Below are 14,477 nucleotides of genomic sequence, written 5' to 3'. Positions count from 1 at the left end.
CTTTTTCTTTTGATTATTGGATGTCTTGTTCTACTGGCCAGATGCACAGTATTTTAATACTAAAACAACTAAGCTCCATAAGCAGAAAATTTAGACCAGAACCAAAAAAAGATGGTTTTTATAAGACTCTTAATTTCTTATGAAATTCAAAGGCAAATCTCATTAACTTTAGTCCTCAAAAAAATTCTGGCATGTGCCACATGTTCTGCTGACCTCACCAGCAATTATCTGAATTTTTACTGATTTAAATAAAATCATAATTTAAAATAGCATCACAGGGATACTACAGCCAAAAGGCTAACTGATTCAAAAATCACTTAATACAAAAAGTTTCCCATCCTTGTCTCATGAAAGTTAACAGACCACCTCAACTTTCAAATTCCAGAACAAATACACCAACTGAAAGAACCAGGTCAAATACAAACACTCCAGCCAAATTACATAACCAATAAAGCAGAACTACAAATAACTAATACTAACAAAAAAAATTGTTTTAAAACCTATGTTTAATCCCTACAATGCTAAAACACTAAAGATACACTGGAAAAATAAAGTACACATTTAATAAAACAAAAAACCCTGATATGCTATGAAAAAGTTACTCCCCAGTGCAGTAACTGTACTTCTTCGAGATGTGTGCCCCTATGGGCGCTCCACTTCAGGTGCACATATGCTGCATGCACCTTTGATCAGAGATCTTCATTAGCAATGTCCATTCAGCATGCCCATGTGCTGTGTTGATATCCTCGTGCCCCACACAGAGGCTATAACAGGCTGCACAGGCAAACTGCCCTTAGTTCCTTCTCTCCTTCGCTGAGGGCAGATCTACACTGGAAGTACTACATTGGCGCAACTGCACCAATGCAGCTGCGCCGCTGTAGCGGGTCTGGTGAAGACACTTTATCCCAACAGGAGAGAACTCTCCATTCAGCACAATTATTCCACCTCCACGAGAGGGAGAAGCTATGTCGGCTGGAAAGTGTCTCCTGCCGACATAGCAGAAGCGTGGACAGTGCTTATGTCGCTGTAACGTGCGTCACGCAGTGGGTGTCTTTTTTGCACCTGAGCAACATAAATTAGGTCAACTTAAGTGGCAGTGTGGACCTGCCCTGAGAACTTCAGAGTTGGGTCCATTACAGAGGAAAGGACTGCCACATCAGATCTAGAGGCATCAACTAAAGCATAATGTCTGGAGAAGGTACGTACCGAAGACCATGGAGCAGCTTTGCAGATCTCAGCAACTGCGACATTTTTAAGCAGAGAGTCACAGATGTAGATTGTGACCTCATCCAGTGAGCCGACACACCAGCAGGAGCTAGAATGCTGGCAACACTGTAACAAGCTATATAATACACCCTGAAATCTATTTTGTTAGCCTCTGGGTAGAAAGAGCAGAGTTCTTGGATCTGTCTGAAAACAAAACAAAGTCTTGTGGATTTATGAAATGGTTTGGTCCTATGTAGGCAAAAGGATAAACACCCTTCTGACATCTAGCATAGAGAACACAGTCTCCACACTGGACTCAGGCAGTTTCAGAAAGATAACTTGCAGGTAAATGACACTTTAGAAGGAACCTGGGATGCAGACATAAGGAAACCTTATCCTCGTAGAAAACTGTGAAAGGAGGGTCTGCTATTAAGCCCCTAGTCTCTCCATCTCTATGGCTGAGATAATAGCCACTAGGAAGGCTGTTTTCATAGACAAATTCAATAAGGAGCAGGTCACCATCAGTTCAAAGGAGGCTTCATGAGACCAAGAACCAGATTAAGGTCCCAAAAAAGGGCAGGAACTTTTACAGGTGGAAAGAGATTTCCCAGGCCTTTCATGAACCTTGCGGTTCCAGGTTGACCAAATAGTGAGAACCCCTCAATAGTGGTCTGAAAGGCTGTTAGGGCCACCAAATGAACCTTAAGAGAACTAAGTGACAGTACTGTTTTCATTAGATGTAACAGGTATTCCAGAACGAGTGGAAGAGGGGCAGAAGTCAGGACAGTGTCCTAGAGTTCACACCAGTGAACAAAACTTCTCCATTTCTGAAGGTAAGTATATCTGGAATAATTTTTCGTACTATATAATGTTATGTGCTATACCTCTGAAGAACAGGATAACTCTAGCCCTGCGACCCATCAAGGAGCCAAGCCTTGAGGCAGAGAATGTTCAGGCTGGGATGCAGCAGTGGACTGGTGTCCTGGAAGAGGAGTTGAGAAGTGACTGGAATATTTATAGAGCCCTGCAAATCTGCGGATATCCATTTTACATCCACGGACCATATTTGCAGATCAGATGTGGATACAAATTGTGTGCCCGCGCACAGCTCTAGACCACGGGTTCTCAACTTTTTTCTTTCTGAAGCCCCCCCAACATGCTATAAAAACTTCACAGCCCAGCTGTGCCACAACAATTGTTTTTCTGCATATAAAAGCCAGGGCTGGTGTTAAGGGGTAAGCAAGCAGGGCAATTGCCTTGGGCCCCATTCCACAGAAAGCACCACAAAGCTTAAGTTGGTCAGGCTTATGCTTCGGCTTCAGCCCCAGATTGTGGGGCTCAGGGCCCCGGGCTGCAATCCTGTGTGGCGGGGCTTGGGCTTTCTGCCCTGGGTCGTAGTGAGTCTAAAGGCAGCCATGCTTGGCGGACCCTGCTCCAGACCCCTGGTTGAGAACCACTGCTCTAGAGATTTATTGGTGGACCTCAGATTTCTTTTGGCCCAATCCTCCAATTTGTCTAGGTCACTCGGGACCCTATCCCTATCCTCCGGCATTATCTACCTCTCCCTGCAGTTTAGTGTCATCTGCGAACTTGCTGAGGGTGCAATTATTCCCATCATCCACATCATTAATGAAGATGTGGAACAAAACCAGCCCCAGGACCAACCTCTGGGGCACTCCACTTGATACCGGCTGCCAATTAGACATCAAGCCGTTGATCACTACCCGTTGAGCCCGACAATCTAGCCAGCTTTCTATCCACCTTATAGTCCATTCATCTAATCCATACTTCTTTAACTTGCTGGCAAGAATACTTTGGGAGACCGTATCAACAGCTTTGCTAAAGTCAAGATATATCACGTCCACTGCTTTCCTCTCATCCACAGAGCCAGTTATCTCAACATAGAAGGCAATCAGGTTGGTCAGGCATGACTTGCTCTTGGTGAATACATGTTGACTGTTCCTGATCACCTTCCTCTCCTCTAAGTGCTTCCAAATGGATTCCTTGAGGACCTGCTCCATGATTTTGCTAGGGACTGAAGTGAGGCTTGTAGTGACTGGTCTGTAGTTCCTGGGGTTCTCTTTCTTCCCTTTTTAAAATATGGGCACTATATTTGCTTTTTTCCAATCATCCGGGACCTCCCCCGATCGCCACAAATTTTGAAAAATAATAGCCAATGGCTCTGCCCTTGAATGCTGTAGGTTGTCTGTGCATTGCTGTATTGCTCTCCCAGCAGATGTCAGGGTGATTGAAATCCCCCATTAGAACCAGGGCCTGTGATCTGGAAACTTCAATTAGCTGTCCAAAAAAAGTCTTGAGGCCTCATCTTTCTGATCCGGTGGTCTATAGCACATGCCCACTACAACATCACCCTTGTTGCTCTCACCTCTAAATTTAACCCAAAGACTCAACAGGCTTGTCTCCAGTTTCATACTGGAGCTCGGAGCAATCATACCACTCTCTTACATACAATGCAACTCTTCCACCTTCCCTCCCGTACCTGTCCTTCCTGAACAGTTTATAACCATCCATGACAGTGCTCCAGTCGTGTGAACTGCCCCACCAAGTTTCTGTTATTCCAGTCACATTATAGTTTCTTGATTGCGTCAGGACTTCAAATTCTTCTTGCTTGTTTCCCAGGCTTCTTGCATTCGTGTACATGCACCTAAGATAACTAGCTGATTGCCCTACTTTCTCAGTATGAATCAGGAAGCTTCCCATCTTGTACCCTCTTCCTTGTGTTTCCTCCTGGTATCCCACTTCCCCACTTACCTCTGGGCTTAGGTCACCACCCCGGCGAACCTAGTTTAAACCCTCCTCACTAGGTTAGCAAGTCTGCCTGTGAAGATGCTCTTCCCTCTCTTCGTTAGGTGGATCCCATCTCTTTCTAGCAATCCTTCTTCCTGGAACAAAATCCTATAGTCGAAGAATCCAAAGCCCTCTCTCTGACACCACCTGCATAACCACACATTCACCTCCACAATTCGATGGTCCCTACCTGGGCCTTTTCCTTCATCAGGGAGGATAGATGAGAAAATGACATGCGCCTCAAACTCCTTTATCCTTCTTCCCAGAGCCATGTAGTCTGCAGCGATCCGCTCAAGGTCATTCTTGGCAGTGTCATTGGTGCCCACGTGGAGAAGTAGGAAGGGGTAGAGGTCCAAGATCTTGATTAGTCTTGGCAAACACTCCTTCACATCCTGGATTCTAGCTCCAGGCAAGCAGCACACTTCGAGTCTCCGGGTCTGGTTGGCAGATGGATGACTCCGTCCCCCTTAGGAAAGAGTCCCCAACCACCACCACCCGTCTCCTCCTGTTGGGAGTGGTGGTCATGGGGACTCTGGTTCCACAGTCACTGGTAAGTCCTTTGCATATCTAAAATCTTGTGGCACCAAATGATGTTGTGATACTGAGTATTGTTGCGACACTGAGGGGTACTGCAGTACCAACAGATGTTGCAGCATTGACAAATCAGTATGGTTGTCCTTGCCGGCCCATACTGGATTGCTTAGGGGGCTTCACAGATGGCACCAATTTGGCTGGAGGCTTAAAGATGGTACCAACTCAACAGGGGTGTTGGGAGAGGAGTTAAGTCCAATAGCATCAATCTGTCCATCTGCAGTACTTAGTTCCAGGGCCTTCCCAGCATCATGCCTGGACTTAAGAGTTGCAAGGCTTTTCTGCTTCACCAGTACCACAGGAGCTTTTTGCCACAGTACCAAGCCTCAAGGACGTTATTTAAGGCTACTGACCAGGTCAGGGAACAAGGTCTTTCTGAGGAGGGTTCCTTGGGAAGCAAATTAAAGCTCCTCTTCTTAGGATGTTTAGAGGAGAACTCTGAGATTTCCCCTTCTGAGAGGGCGATGTGCCAGGTGGGGCTAGAGGCCCCCGGGCAGTGATGTACAGGAGAGGGTTTCCTGATCCAGCTCTGAAGCAGGGCAAAAGGAGCACTCCATCATAGAATCATAGAATATTAGGGTTGGAAGGGACCTCAGGAGGTCATCTAGTCCAACCCCCTGCTCAAAGCAGGACCAATCCCCAATTAAATCATCCCAGCCAGGGCTTTGTCAAGCCTGACCTTGAAAACCTCTAAGGAAGGAGATTCCACCACCTCCCTAGGTAACGCATTCCAGTGTTTCACCACCCTCCTAGTGAAAAAGTTTTTCATCAGTAGTCCAAGCCCTAGAATTGAAGACTAAACAGAAGTTACGCTTCTGGGGAACATGCAACTCTCCCAAGCAGCAGATGCACTTTAAGCGTCTGTTGCTGATCAGGATAGCCTCTCTAAATAAGAAGCAACATTTAAACCCTTGTGAGCCGGGCATGCCCCCAACAGGGAGGATTTCCTGGGAGGAAAAGAAAAACACTTTTTTGTTTTAAACAAAAGAACTTACAAACTACTACTACAAACTAAGAACCAACTAGCTAGCTAAGTTGGGATAAAAAAGCACAGCAATAGCCAAGGCAAACACCAAGTGCAAAGGCAGCTGACAAGGAACAGAAGGCAGTTCACCAGGGCAGCCTGATATAGCTTTGGTGCTGGGCACAAAGATATCAATGGCCTGCACATGTGCAGGTTGAACGGACACTGCTAATGAAAATCTCCAATCAAAGGTGCATGGAGTGCACAAAACACCTGACATGGAGCACCCATAGGGACACCACTCAAAGAAGAAACGGCAGATACCAGCACTTCAGGATGTTTCTCATAAAATTATTTGTTGACCATGGAGCAGCCTGAACAGTGGGAATAGAATCTGTACAATAAAACCTCATTTTTGCTAATCATTTGGAGACCCAATGTAGATTGTTTTTGTATATTAGAAAACAAAACAAATGATTTTTAAGAAAAATCACAGAAATACACTCAAGTATTATAAATGTAGTTATTTTAACAAGTATACTTATATGTATAATATTTCACAGTACATAGTAATGATTTAATAAGTGTGCTGCAGTATATGTCAAAGAAATTAGGTAATTCAAATTTTAGCAACAGACCTTTCGAAAGAAGTTGTGTTACGGTAGCACCAATTACATGATTACTACTTCTACCAATCTGCTGAAGCGTAAAATATGTACACAATCTATACACTTGTAAAGCACAAAAGGAATAAATTTCTATGAAAGCCTCAATTTATTCTGCTTAAGGTGGCAACCCTATGTACAACTACCTTTTCATATTAAGTTGTATACTGAAAGACATCTATAGAGAAGGTGTTAAAAGGTGATAAAAACGTATAAGAAATCTAAATACAGTGATGCATCTGTCAAGTTTGGCACCCAAAAATCCAAACAAAACTCCAGTTTATGCTTTCTTTTTCAATACTGAACAGTTTACAGGTACATTTTAAATCTTTAGGAAGCATTAAAATTTTCTTCTGATTTCTCAAGTATGGTTTAATAGCACTGTTTCTTCCCTTTCATAAATTCCCACTATAAATACACACTATGTCCAACAACATTTTTCACCATTATAATACATTCTCAATTTATCTTTACAAACTCAGAGTTAAACTCCTATTAACGACCAAGCAGTCAGTCAAATGTTCTTATACTGTCAGTTTATTAAAATGTGATCTGCTTTCAGTGAACAACTTTTTTTTTTTTTAGATGAATCTTCTAAAATATGGAAAGTTAAAGAACACCAAACGAAGGTTCTTTTGCAACACTTTAAAGCTAATTTTTGCAGCTAGCTAGTAAAAGCTCAGAGATAATCTGCTACTAAAGTGATATCCATTAAGAGTTTTAACCACTGTACTCTAAAAGTACTAAATCTGAAAGCTCAATATAACAAATCTGTAATTCAATCTGAAGCGTGGTCAGTTACAAAAACTCCATCAGTTATCAATCAGAACTCTTACCTGGGCTTAATTCCACCAGGTAGGGTAGTTTCTCAGGAGGAAGGCAAGAGCCATAGCCAGACCCGTCAACTCTTTCCTTCCCCTTTAATGGCTTTCCATCAATTTGTTTCTTGGTTTTCTTTGGGATATAGTCAGAAGGCCGTCTTTTCAACTGAAAGACTAGTATTCCTAAAACAACACAACATTATATATGTCATAGAATCATAGAATATCAGGGTTGGAAGGGACCTCAGGAGGTCATCTAGTCCAACCCCCTGCTCAAAGCAGGGCCAATCCCCAATTTTTGCCCCACATCCCTAAATGGCCCCCTCAAGGATTGAACTCACAACCCTGGGTTTAACAGGCCAATACTCAAACCACTGAGCTATCCCTCCCCCAACCTTTAAAGAAGCTTATAGCAGAGAACGTAACTCAGGCTTTGTAAGTCCCAGGCTAACATCCTAACCACTTGACCATCCTCCCATCCCAACCCAGGTCCACTGAGTCCTACTACCAATGCATAAACAAATATAACATCCATAAAGCAGTAAATGTTCTTCATATTGCTTATAATATAGCATATTCAATATGTTCCTTATGTTTTTATTAAGTTAAATTATTTAAGGTTCATGACACCATAGATTTGTGTGTGTGTGTCATTTATTTTAACCCACTGGTCAATTTTAAGGACTTTAGTAAAATGTTTCCATTTTATTGTACATTTTGAGAATGTATTTAACTGTAAAGAATGAGAAAAATATTACTGTCAGCCTTGAAGTTCACCCTGGAAAATTCTGGACATGGACTATTTTAAAAAAAGAACACAAGTACAATACAACTGAACACTGCAAAATATAATTCAAATGAACCTCCTACTTTACACAGTTTCACACTGATGGCTTGTACTATCTTACACTTCTGTATAATATTTTAAATGTACCTTTATCGCTAGACCATTCCCTGAATATTTGAAGTGGGCACTCATCATCATCAAGGATAATTTCTTTAGCACCTTTATCATCAGAGTGTTGAGCACCAGGAGGAAGCATAACCTATAAAGAAAAGTTATTTTTTCAGTGGAAACTCATAGTTATCAGATTTGTACAGAGGACCTAGCAATGGATTTTCCTCACTACAGCTTCTGTTTTAAGATAGTGAATTATGCAACGAGAAATATAAAAAACCTTAGTAAACAACAAGTTAACTAGGGTCAATCACTTCTCATGGCACCAAGGAAAAACAAATTTCATTCACAATACACTGCCATCCTCTGATAAAGCAATTAATTTTGTCTTCACAGTTTGTAAATCAGAATCAAACACATGCTTATTATCCCCTCCCACACACACGTCTCACTTTGTAATTCCCCCTACACACACGCACTATATAATTCTTTTGACCAACACAATTAATGTACTGGACTAGATCTTTAGCCCCCTTAATGCTACTTTGTGCCACTCTGGCAATGCAAAGCAATCTTAAAATTGGCTCGATAGTCTGGTGGACAATTACCTTTGTCAGAATCGTGAGAAAACACTGCAAGTCTCTAACAAACCACTACTTATCTATCACGTGTTGTGATTTTTTTCAGAGGTTTATAACTTGGTCAAATTTGAGTGGATTTTCAGGGGGGCAGCAAGAGGTACATCACTGATACCACGGTATCCCCTGTGGCAAGCCCCCACCCCAAAGCAAAGCAGCATTACAGCATTTCAATGGAACAGATGTAAGAATTTTTTTTACATGGACAAAATAATTTTTTCCCTAACCTCATTCTCTGAAATGTCTGAATCGTTTTAGCTGAAACATCCCCAGAAAAATTCAGCCTAAAGCAAATAACCAGCATGGAAAATTTCAACCTGAAGAGTCAAAATTTGATGAAGTTGTAAGCTACTGAAAACAGAATCTTATAATAGGATGTGTTAGGCAACTTAAGCTGCAGGAAAAGCTACTAGCTATACCTCTAATACAGTGGTACCCAAACTTTTCCTGTCACCCCCCTCCCTTACCAGAAATGGAATCTGTACACACACCCCTCCATTAAATGCACAGTTGGCTCAGCAGAAGAGCTTGGGCTGAAGGTGGAGCGGGGAAGGAGAGGGGGCTAGAGGCGGAGCTGGGTGGTGCTCCCTCCCCGTCCCCTGTGGGGGGCTGACCCAGGTCCTGCCATGCGTCCACCCGAATATTCCTCCACACACCCCTAGGGGGCACATCCCACAGTTTTGGGATCACTGCTTAGTATACGTTGCAAAAAACAACAAACAATGCTATATTGGAGTTTCCACAGGCTGTTCTTTTGCCCTGCCACTTTCTTTTGTCAACAAACCACTGTTTGCCATGTTACTACTGGTCTATTGAAAATAAATTACAATTTTGATCAAACTTTATAATCTTATATCCTTGTGAAAATCAACTCAGTGCTAATAAGATTTTTTCATATCACTTTGATAAAATTAAAGATCACTGACTGCTACCCAAAAAGAGCCACTAACATTTATGTTAGTTAACATGCCGGGGAACAAAATTGTTTCATGTCAGCTACAAAAAGCAGATCATTTTCAAAGAAAAATTAGATCAGCATGTGCGTGCTTTCATTTTATGTGTTACAGGCAAAAAAACGTTAATTCATCTGAGGATAAGGAATAAAAGAAATAAAGCATCCTAAATTAACTGTCTGATCCCAATACCTCCTAAAATAGAATCCTGTATACCACACAATATTTTCTAAGTTTTAGGTCACATTCAAGGGAATGTACACATGTAGCTTAGACAAAAATGTCTAATTTGACATCTTGAGGTGTGCGCTATGAACCTCATGATAGGCAATGAGCCTCAAAATTAACATGCTGAAAGACAAAGAAAAAGGAGTATCGGAACAAAAAACTTACATTCACTTAATGTTTTGTTAGAATGGCACCATTCTTGTACCGTGTAAAGTTGCAGTATAAAGATAGGTTATATAACAAAATGTGATAAGAAAAATGATAAATACAGACCCAAGGAGCCATGTCCAACAAAAAGTCAGCACTGGCAAAATATGGATGATGTTCTGAAGTTTCACTTGAAAGACCAAGTGAACTGAACTTTATTATGGATATTTTATGAAGCATTATACAGGGTCTTTTCTTAGTAAAACAATTTAAAATCCAATCAGATAGCTAAGTAAATGTCACCCACTTAAATCTTCCCCAAAGATATCTCAACTACTGCCAACAAAAAGAAAGAACTGTATTTTCAAAATGCTAACCACTAGGAGAGCAAAACTTTTCAAAAAGCGATGTTACTTTTGTTTAATGCAGCTTTTCAAAGACAGCTTTAAATGAAGAACATAACATGTACAAGGTAAATCTCAATATAGCACAATCTTTTACAACACTGGAGGAAGAGGAGAAATTGTTCACTGGATGCTGCCAGATAGCTGTGATTCACTAAAAGATCCTGTAAACAGTACTAAAGAAGTTACAATGAAACCAAAACTATTTAATCTATTTAGCACATTATTCACGTTTCCCAGTGAAGAAAATAATGATGTATGTAAGCTAAGATGAATCAAGGAGATTTTAAAAAAAGAATTCAAGCAATTCTTTACAGGAAAGTTCAGTTTCATAAAACATTTAGCTAGAATTAGGTTTTCAAGTTATTTCAGTCTAATAGTAAATCACTTCCACATTTAAGTCCACATACTGTAGGCTCAGAAGTGTGGCAAATTCAGATCAGTTAGTGAAGAGTACAAGATATTATCCAACTACATTGACTCTGAAGAGCAAGAAAAGCAAGTCTGCCACATTTATAAGGATACAGCACAAAACAAATCTATAATTATCTATGGAAATCACCAGTCACCTCCTTAAAAACACATGGAAGTATACTAGATATACAAGGAAGATCCAAGTTTCTGGGGAAAGTTTCCACTTTCCAAATTAATGCTTTTCCACAAGGCTACAAACTTAAAGCAGCAATTTGTTTCTTTGGTAAGACCAGCAAAATCTTTGCTAAAATTCATGCAAAAAAGTCCTTAGACTACATGTTCTCTATTTTAATCATACATAAGGCTTGAAAAATTTATCATCATATGGAATATTTATTTGGTATACATACAAGATTTAACACACTTCTGCAAAATATAAACTTTTTTTTTCCCCTTAAAACATTAAAATACACTCCACAGCGAACCAAAGAGAAACTGATTCAGTACTATCTTCCTAAACTGCAGGCTTAGGCTGCAGTATCTCTGCAGCTATTCACAGTTCTCTCAAACATCAGAAAAATCAAATAAAAATCTCTAGTCAGCTTCCCTGATGCTATTTAGTCCCATGTGGGAAAACATGAAGCTGTAACGAATCAGTTTCAAGCTGATAATGCCACTGAGAGCTATGAGCATGGCAGTGTTAAACAAAAAACGAAACAAAAACAAAAAACAAAAAAAAACCAACCAACCCCTAAAGCAGAGCCTGGAGAAGATTAGTGTGACAGGTACTGCTCCCCACAACAACTAGGAGACTAGAAGATGAGCAGAGCAGATCCCCTGCCCTCCACTTCCCACCAAAAACTATGAGTCTTGGGGAAGGCAAGAAGAAAGGAGAAAAGTCTTTTCTCCCTTCTAGCAACTAGAGGAGTAACAGCTTCAAATTTAAGTCAGTCAGTCAGGTACTAGCCCAGAGGCTGATACACAGGATGGAGCTCACAATCAAAGCCCAGAGGTAGCAACTTATTCCAAATCCCACAACCTCTCCTCACCCCAGCAGCTGCAATGGGCAGATGGAGCTGTATTTTTAATCAGTGTGTTGCCTGTAGACCTCCCTGCTGAAGCTACACCACTCAGCTAATAGGTACATTAAAGACAAATTCTATAAAAAGTTTGATTTTTTTATTCAAATTAAAAGAAACCTATGTCTCATTTTCATATCATTCAATGAGCTGAGGTTGTTGGGTTTTTTTAATTAGACATCCTTAAAATATATATTCAACTTCGAAAAGTTAAACACCAAACTGAAATTCAATTTTAGCTTCAGTAACAGCTTTCTTATTATACATTATTGAACAGCATCTGAAAATATCCCAAAATGTAAACTTTATCAGACTTGGGCCTGATCCTCCTAACACTTATGAATTGAGTATTCCATTTAGTTCAGTGGAATCAACCATTCACAAAGTTTCTCACAAGTTTAAGTGTTGGCAGGACCGAGGCCTCAATTTATAAACTTTCCTAAAATTTATTTGATATAGTAGCATAAGACTGCAGTATCAATTTAAGTATAAAAATATATTTCCATCAGTTACACATTGCTATGCAACAAAACAGCAATAAAAATGTTGTAAGGTTTTAAAGATTTGTTTAAATGAAAATGAAATTGAATTGCTTAAGAACTACTAACATATCTAAGTGACAAGTTACAAGTTCTAAGATTAAAATATCAACGAACTTTGATAAACTATGCTGATTTTTTAAAAGTTGCTTTAAGAAAAAAAACCCTCAAACATAAGCATCAGGAGTATTTTGATGTTAATAGCTTTACTTACCCGAGCAATACAGTAATCCTTGGGATTTTCCTTTTCCAGACCGTACTTCTCCAGTGCTTCAATAACTGCAAAGTCTGCAGTATCTGTAGTGGACAGCAGGATGGTCTTGTATGGTATATTTGGTTTTAAACTGTCTGCATAAATCCTCAGGGTCCCACCTTAAAAATATATTTAATTACTATTTTATCTGAGGAAAGGGATATGCAACCACAGACTTAAGCATCCTAAACGTTTGAACAGACTTCTTTAGTATACCTTAACATCAAAACTCTACAAATTCCTCCTTTCATAGATTCCATCTCTTGCCCATCCCTACATACAAATGCTGTGCCCATCCAAACAACAAAAGCTATCTTTTAGCACATTATACAAAAGAATTTTCATTTGTTACTCTAAATATTTAATTTCATGTATCTGAGAAAGACTGTGCTTATAAAACACCAGTATACAGCTTCTTCAATATTTCCCTGAGAGATCCATTTCTCCTTCCTTTTAAAGAAAATGCCTGGGATAAGAATGAGCATGCAATCACTGTATCAAAAACAAACTGTTTCCCAGAATCCTTTTCTGAAATGTAAACAACATGAATGGGAAACCACACATTCCAGCAATACATCTTACAACCTTTCTGACAGTTAAATCCAGGTACACAGAGCAGAGTTGTGATAAACAGGGCACTGAAGAGCTTAAATTATCTTAATTTACCTGAATCCCGTAACACTGTCACACACATTGGTACATTGAAGTCCAGGAATTTTACAGGACTAATTTTTACTTAATAGTTTGGCAGTAATTTTTTTTTCAAACTCTAGCCATTTTTTTTTAAAGATGTTACTAGCAACGAGATCAAAGTAAACGATCAGTTACCAAATACAGAAACTGGCTTTAGTATGAGTAAATTAAAGAGAGGAAAGTTAGATTTCACTGGACTAATTTAACAGAAACTTTCAAGAATTGTTGGCCATGAGAAAAAGGGCTAACCTTCCTTTAAGTAGAATATCATTAAATTAAAACATACAAGAAGCAAATCTGAATCACTACCTGAGTCTGGCCGGCCATCAGAGCTGCGGAACTCCTGCATTCTCTTCTCTAGTTTCTGTTGTCGCCGTCGTTTCATGACTACCTCAGGATTGGATATTGTGCGAGTGAAGCTGGTCTCCGGCATATCTTTGTACACCTCTGCTGCAAGACGAGAATTCTCACTGTCAAATTAATTTAAAGAAAAAAAAAAGGAAATATATTGTTCAATACTTTGAAACATCTAAACACATCCTAATTACCACATGAACTATTAAACAATTAGATCTGCACCGTGACAGTCAGAGTACATCACTATACAAGGATAATGTTTTCACTTACCATACCTCTGTTAGAATATTATTCACATGCCTGCGCTCATGTACAATAAATAGTAACCAAGAGTCTTGTATATTAGTACTAGTCACAAAGGCAAGAGAATCAAGGTCTTTTTCTAGAAAAAAAATTTAAATTATGAAATGCTAGTCAGATTTTCACATTTAATTTTATTCTGGTCTGTGGGTGTTTTAGCTCATCTGGAAGCAACTAGAGTTGGTATGTGTTTGCTACTCAACATTCATTTTATTTCATTCAATTTGAATCACAAAACCAAGTTCAAGCAAAATTACGTTAGGGAAGGCTACGGAAAATTACGTTAGGGAAGGCTAAAAAGGTTATTTTGAATGTGAAGGCAAAACGACAGAAAAAAACATGCAGAGAGAACTCTGGACAAAATAAAACACCTGCATTCTACTAATAATTCAAATGAACAATTAAATCCACTGACATGTCAACCAATAATTTCTTTATATTAATGTAAAAACATTAAAATTGTGCTAAAAAGAAATTGAGTTATTAACTTAAAACTCCGATAGTAATACACAAGAATAC

The 14,477-nt window shown here is 39.7% G+C and overlaps 1 protein-coding gene across 16 annotated transcripts in view; it reads right to left on the bottom strand.

Moving 5' to 3' along the window:
* Nucleotides 1-14,477, bottom strand: part of AFDN (afadin, adherens junction formation factor) — a 216,592-nt gene that overhangs the window by 116,662 nt on the left and 85,453 nt on the right. For all 16 annotated transcript variants that reach the window (XM_074948769.1, XM_074948783.1, XM_074948775.1 and 13 more), the window contains exons 5-8: nt 13,611-13,771; nt 12,570-12,727; nt 7,990-8,101; nt 7,071-7,238 (exon numbers count right to left, since the gene is read on the bottom strand). In XM_074948769.1, the coding sequence (XP_074804870.1) occupies nt 7,071-7,238; nt 7,990-8,101; nt 12,570-12,727; nt 13,611-13,771 (599 nt within the window). The remainder of the gene's footprint in view (nt 1-7,070; nt 7,239-7,989; nt 8,102-12,569; nt 12,728-13,610; nt 13,772-14,477) is intronic.

Source organism: Natator depressus, chromosome 3 (genome assembly GCF_965152275.1).
Source record: "Natator depressus isolate rNatDep1 chromosome 3, rNatDep2.hap1, whole genome shotgun sequence".
Taxonomy (NCBI): domain Eukaryota; kingdom Metazoa; phylum Chordata; order Testudines; family Cheloniidae; genus Natator; species Natator depressus.
Note: the sequence above shows the minus strand (reverse complement) of the source record. Positions and strands in the feature narration are given on the sequence as shown.